The sequence below is a fragment of the Rhinopithecus roxellana genome, chromosome 15, assembly GCF_007565055.1.
Source record: "Rhinopithecus roxellana isolate Shanxi Qingling chromosome 15, ASM756505v1, whole genome shotgun sequence".
NCBI lineage: Eukaryota > Metazoa > Chordata > Mammalia > Primates > Cercopithecidae > Rhinopithecus > Rhinopithecus roxellana.
Genome location: NC_044563.1, coordinates 10182321 through 10189215, shown reverse-complemented (window position 1 = coordinate 10189215; position 6895 = coordinate 10182321). Strand labels below are relative to the sequence as shown.

The 6895-nt window shown below is 54.6% G+C and overlaps 1 protein-coding gene across 1 annotated transcript; it reads left to right on the top strand.

The window, feature by feature from the left end:
* Positions 1-416: 416 nt before the first annotated feature.
* Positions 417-6821, top strand: INTS5 (integrator complex subunit 5). The gene is made up of 2 exons (XM_010384883.2): positions 417-548; positions 3677-6821. Exons 1-2 carry the CDS (start codon positions 469-471, stop codon positions 6654-6656), a joined length of 3060 nt encoding a protein of 1019 aa, XP_010383185.1. The 5' UTR covers positions 417-468; the 3' UTR covers positions 6657-6821.
* The last annotated feature ends 74 nt before the right edge of the window (positions 6822-6895 follow it).

The following is a 6895-nucleotide window of genomic DNA, read 5'->3' as shown; positions in this document are numbered from 1 at the left end:
CACAGAAATCTCCGCCTCCCGGGATCAAGCCATTATCCTGCCTCAGCCTCCCGAGTTTACAAGCATGAGCCACCACGCCCGGCTAATTTTTGTATTTTTAGTAGAGACGGGGTTTTGCCATGTTGGCCAGGCTGGTCTTGAACTCCTGACCTCAGGTGATCCGCCCCCTCGGGCTCTCATAGTGCTGGGATTACAGGCGTGAGCCGCCGCGCCCGGCCTAGTCTGTATGTCAATAGGCTTTTGAAAAAAGTGGTTGTATATAGGGCAGATCGGCTTCCTGCTATCATCGTCCCGGGATTCTGCTCTGGGACTCCGACGGGCTGCGGAACCAAAGTAAGAGGGTCGAGGACATCGCCGGATTAATTTTCCTGAGAGGACTAGTAGCTGGTTCCTTTCGCGTTTCCTGTAAGCGCGCATGCGCCGCCTGCGCTCCGCCGCTCCCGCCTCGGGCTCGGCTCGGGCTCCGGGATGTCCGCGTTGTGCGACCCTCCCGGGGCCCCAGGGCCTCCTGGGCCTGCCCCGGCCACCCACGGTCCCGCGCCTCTCAGGTAGTTAGAGCCCTTGGCACCTTCCTCCCACCGCGTGGCCCCACGCCGATCCCCAGCCTTCTCGGTAGAAATCCGGATCCTACCTCGAGAACTCACGTCAGGGTTCTCAGAGAGATTCTTGGTCAGGTCCTCCCAGAACTCAGGGACTGCCTCACCAAAACTCAGGGCTCCAGTGCCCCCCCTCCCAAGACCTCGGGCCTGCCTCTCCCTAGACTCCGATGCCTAACTACCCTCGACCCCGAGCTTCCTCTCCCAAGAGTCGGGGGTATCATAACTCTTGGGAACGCAGCTGCCCTGGCCATTTTTGACCCTGGGAAACCCAAGATCCTGACTTCATAGAGACTCCCTGAGACCCCAGGCCCAGAAACAGAATGCAGTCCGGCTGAGATACTCCCTTATATTAGGGTGTTTTTTTGGAGGAAACAGAGGAATGGCACTGTCAGAGCCTTATCAGCACCTAGAGGATGCTGTCTGCTTTGACAGAAAAGGCGATAAGAGAAAGGGGATTTACCGCCTTCCATAATACTGGTTTCTGAACCTCTGAGACTGAACCCGTATGTTTTAGGAGGGAAAGGGCTGAAAAGCATTATTACTTTGTGCCCTGGGACACCCTCATATCCAGGCACATTGAGGGTGCTGGGTAGATGGTGGTTGTTGATGTGGTAGGTGACTAAGATTTTGCAGCATATGGGAAGAAACGGATGTTAGGAGGGAGAGCCCTTAAGGGGCTTACCATTTTTTTTTTTTTTCCCATTAAGAGCAGATTTCAAGGTGCTTGTGTTGTGGGGTGGGATGGGGTGGGGCCGGGGTGGTGGTGGAAGGTGATAAAGCTGGAAAGGTGTCTTTTTTTTTTTTTTTTTTTGAGACGGTCACCCTGTCTCCCAAGCTGGAGTGCAGTGGCATGATCTCAGCTCACTGCAACCTCTGCCTCCTGAGTTCAAGTGATTCTCATGCCTCAGCCTCCCAAGTAGCTGGAATTACACCATGCCTGGCTAATTTTTTTTTTTTTGTTGTTGTTGTTGTTTTGAGACGGAGTCTCGCTCTGTCACCCAGGCTGGAGTGCAGTGGTGTGATCTTGGCTCACTACAAGCTCTGCTGCCTCCCGGGTTCACACCATTCTCCTGCCTCAGCCTCCCGAGAAGCTGGGACTACAGGTACCCGCCACCATGCCTGGCTAATTTTTTTTTGTATTTTTAGTAGAGACGGGGTTTCACCGTGTTTGCCAGGATGGTCTCGATCTCCTGACCTCGTGATCTGCCCGCCTTGGCCTCCCAAAGTGCTGGGATTACAGGCGTGAGCCACCGCGCTCAGCCTGTATTTTTAATACAGACAAGGTTTCACCCTGTTGGCCAGGTTGGTTTCGAACTTCTGACCTCAAGTGATCCACCCTCCTTGGCCTCCCAAAGTGCTAGGATTACAGACGTGAGGCACCGCAACCAGCCTGGAAATGTTTTTAAAGCAGATATTATAGAAACACAAATATAGGCCGGGCGCGGTGGCTCAAGCCTGTAATCCCAGCACTTTGGGAGGCCGAGACGGGCGGATCACGAGGTCAGGAGATCGAGACCATCCTGGCTAACACGGTGAAACCCCATCTCTACTAAAAATACAAAAAAAAAAACTAGCCGGGCGAAGTGGCGGGCGCCTGTAGTCCCGGCTACTAGGGAGGCTGAGGCAGGAGAATGGCGTAAACCCGGGAGGCAGAGCTTGCAGTGAGCTGAGATCTGGCCACTGCACTCCAGTCCGGGCGATAGAGCGAGACTCCGCCTCAAAAAAAAAAAAAAAAAAAAAAAAAAAGAAACACAAATATAGTCAATTCAACAAATATTTATTGACTACCTTCCACATACTATGTACCTCAATAGAAGTGGATTCAGTGTTGAAGAGCACAGAAATGATTCCTACACTCTTGACGAATATAGTCTGATTGCTTAACCTTGATTTCGTTTGTTTATTTTTTTGATGGCAAACACAGGCTGGGGTGCAGTGGTTGCAGTGAGCCTCTGCTTCCAGGACTCAAGTGATCCTTCTGCCTCAGCCTCTCTAGTAGCTGGGACTGCAGACACATGCCCCCATGCCTGGCTAATTTTTTTTTTTTTTTTTTTTTTTTGTAGAGATGGGGTTTTAGTATGTTCCTCAGACTGATCTTGAACTCTTGTGCTCAAGCGATCCACCAGCCTTGGCCTCCCAAAATGCTGGCATTATAGGTGTGAGCCACTGGAGCCAACCTTGATTTATCTGTAAAATGGGATCACAGTAGTACCTACCTTATTGAACTGTTGTCAGGATTGAAATAATACATGCAAAGTATTTAAAAGAGTACCTGTTATATTCTAAGAGTTATCTATTACTGATATTATTACTGTTGTCATTGAAAGAAACATAGTTTTTGGCCGGGTGCGGTGGCTTATGCCTGTAATGCCATCACTTTGGGAGGCCAAGGCGGGCAGATCACGAGGTCAGGAGATTGAGACCATCCTGGCTAACATGGGGAAACCCCATCTCTATTAAAAATACAAAAAGAGCCGGGCACGGTGGCTCAAGCCTGTAATCCCAGCACTTTGGGAGGCCGAGACGGGCGGATCACGAGGTCAGGAGATCGAGACCATCCTGGCTAACACGGTGAAACCCCGTTTCTACTAAAAAATGCAAAAAACTAGCCGGGTGAGGTGGCGGGCGCCTGTAGTCCCAGCTACTCGGGAGGCTGAGGCAGGAGAATGGCGTAAACCCGGGAAGCGGAGCTTGGCAGTGAGCGGAGATCGGGCCACTGCACTCCAGTCTGGGCAACAGAGCGAGACTCCGTCTCAAAAAAAAAAAAAAAAAAAACAAAAAGAAAAAAAAATTAGTCGGGTGTGGTGGAAGGCGCCTATAGTCCCAGCTACTCGGGAGGTTGAGGCAGGAGAATCACTTGAACCCAGTAGGTGTGGAGGTTGCAGTGAGCCAAGGTGGCGCCACTGTACTCCAGCTTGGGCAACAAAGCAAGACTCTATCTCAAAAAACAAACATTCTTTTATGAGGGAAGTAATTTTAATATCCCTGTTTAATATAAAAGACAAAGCTCATACAGGAAAGGTAAGTTGCCTAACATCTTACAACACTCTAAGTCTGTTTCTTTTGCTTCCTTATAGTGCTCAGGAGCTTTCCCAGGAAATCAAGGCTTTTCTGACTGGCGTAGACCCCCTTTTGGGCCACCAACTCTCAGCCCGGGAACATGCTCGCTGTGGTCTTCTCCTGCTCCGTTCTCTGCCACCTGCTCGGGCTGCTGTGCTTGACCACTTGAGAGGTGTCTTTGATGAGAGTGTCCGGGCCCACCTGGCTGCCCTGGATGAAACCCCTGTGGCTGGTCCACCTCACCTCCGTCCACCTTCAGCCTCCCATGTCCCTGCTGGGGGACCTGGTCTAGAGGATGTGGTTCAGGAAGTGCAGCAGGTGCTGTCTGAGTTTATCCGGGCCAACCCAAAGGCCTGGGCACCTGTGATTAGTGCATGGTCCATTGACCTCATGGGGCAACTGAGCAGCACGTACTCAGGCCAGCACCAGCGTGTTCCCCACGCTACTGGCGCTCTTAATGAACTGCTACAGCTGTGGATGGGTTGTAGGGCCACGCGTACATTAATGGACATCTATGTGCAGTGCCTCTCGGCTCTCATTGGTAGCTGCCCAGATGCGTGTGTGGATGCCTTGCTGGATACCTCTGTTCAGCATTCTCCACACTTTGACTGGGTTGTGGCACATATTGGCTCCTCTTTTCCTGGCACCATCATTTCCCGAGTTCTCTCCTGTGGCCTTAAGGACTTTTGCGTCCATGGTGGGGCTGGAGGTGGAGCTGGCAGTAGTGGTGGAAGCTCTTCTCAGACCCCCTCTACAGACCCCTTCCCTGGATCTCCTGCCATTCCTGCGGAGAAACGGGTGCCCAAGATTGCCTCAGTTGTAGGCATCCTAGGGCACCTGGCCTCCCGCCATGGAGATAGTATCCGACGGGAGCTCCTGCGAATGTTCCATGATAGCCTGGCAGGGGGAACTGGAGGCCGAAGTGGGGACCCCTCCCTTCAGGCCACGATTCCCTTCCTACTGCAGCTGGCAGTCATGTCACCAGCGTTGCTGGGCACAGTCTCCGGAGAGCTTGTGGATTGCCTCAAGCCCCCAGCTGTGCTGAGCCAGCTGCAGCAACACCTTCAAGGATTCCCCCGAGAGGAGCTGGACAACATGTTGAACCTGGCTGTGCACCTGGTGAGCCAGGCCTCTGGGGCAGGTGCCTACCGCTTGCTGCAGTTCCTGGTGGACACAGCTATGCCTGCTTCGGTCATTACCACCCAGGGCCTGGCTGTGCCAGACACCGTGCGTGAGGCTTGTGACCGGCTAATCCAGCTGCTGCTGCTGCATCTGCAAAAGCTGGTTCATCACCGGGGAGGGTCTCCTGGGGAAGGGGTGCTAGGCCCGCCCCCACCTCCCCGCTCGGTGCCCTTTTTAGATGCGCTAAAAAACCATGTTGGAGAGCTGTGTGGAGAGACGTTACGATTGGAACGGAAACGCTTCCTCTGGCAGCACCAGCTCTTGGGCCTGCTATCTGTCTATACCCGGCCTAGCTGTGGACCTGAGGCCTTGGGCCATCTGCTGAGCCGAGCCCGAAGCCCTGAAGAGTTGAGTTTGGCCACCCAGTTATATGCAGGGCTAGTGGTCAGTCTGTCTGGCCTCCTGCCCCTGGCTTTCCGAAGCTGTCTGGCTCGGGTGCATGCGGGGACATTACAGCCTCCCTTCACGGCCAGGTTCCTGCGCAACTTGGCACTGCTAGTAGGGTGGGAACAGCAGGGTGGCGAGGGCCCTGCAGCCCTAGGGGCGCACTTTGGGGAATCTGCCTCAGCCCATCTGTCTGACCTGGCGCCTCTCCTGCTACATCCTGAGGAGGAAGTAGCTGAAGCTGCTGCCTCCCTCCTGGCCATTTGTCCCTTTCCTCCTGAAGCCTTATCCCCCTCCCAGCTCCTGGGACTGGTAAGGGCTGGGGTGCACCACTTCTTCGCCTCTCTGAGGCTGCATGGCCCCCCAGGTGTGGCCTCAGCCTGTCAGCTTCTCACCCGCCTGTCTCAGACGTCCCCAGCTGGACTCAAGGCTGTCCTGCAGCTGCTGGTTGAGGGAGCCTTACATCGAGGCAACACAGAACTGTTTGGAGGGGAAGTAGATGGGGACAATGAGACTCTCTCAGTTGTTTCAGCTTCTTTGGCTTCTGCCTCCCTGTTGGACACTAACCGGAGGCACACTGCAGCTGTGCCAGGTCCTGGAGGGATTTGGTCAGTTTTCCATGCTGGAGTCATCGGCCGTGGCTTGAAGCCACCCAAGTTTGTCCAGTCACGAAATCAGCAGGAAGTGATCTATAACACCCAGAGCCTCCTCAGCCTCCTGGTTCACTGCTGCAGTGCTCCAGGGGGCACTGAATGTGGGGAATGCTGGGGGGCGCCCATCTTGAGTCCAGAGGCAGCCAAAGCAGTGGCAGTGACCTTGGTGGAGAGTGTGTGTCCCGATGCAGCTGGTGCAGAGCTGGCCTGGCCCCCCGAGGAACACGCCCGGGCCACCGTGGAGCGGGATCTCCGCATTGGCCGGCGCTTCCGGGAACAGCCCCTGCTCTTTGAGCTGTTAAAGCTGGTAGCAGCTGCTCCTCCAGCCCTGTGCTACTGTTCCGTGCTGCTTCGGGGGCTGCTGGCCGCCCTCTTGGGCCATTGGGAAGCCTCTCGCCACCCTGACACGACCCACTCCCCCTGGCACCTGGAGGCATCCTGCACCTTAGTAGCTGTCATGGCTGAGGGAAGTCTCCTGCCTCCGGCCCTGGGTAATATGCATGAAGTATTTAGCCAACTGGCACCTTTTGAGGTGCGTCTGCTGCTACTCAGTGTTTGGGGCTTTCTCCGGGAGCATGGGCCGTTGCCTCAGAAGTTCATCTTCCAATCAGAGCGGGGTCGCTTCATCCGGGACTTCTCCAGGGAGGGTGGAGGTGAGGGTGGACCCCATCTGGCTGTGCTGCACAGTGTCCTCCACCGCAACATCGACCGCCTGGGTCTTTTCTCTGGCCGTTTCCAGGCACCGTCACCGTCCACTCTCCTTCGACAAGGGACGTAGCCTTTTCTTGCTCTGGAAGTCCAGGGAGGTTGAGCAGTGAGAGAGGGAAGGGACTAATGTGCTACGGCAGGGTGGAGGTTTCTAAGTCCTTGGCCTAAGGAGCGCTGTCACTTTTTTCTCTCCCACTTTTTTTTCTAAATAAAATTTGCCGACTTGAGAAAACCAGTCCAGTGCTTCTGTCATGCTGAGAGCGTGCAAAGTCGGACAGCGCCTGGCTCTGGACGGTCCCGCCCCTGGCC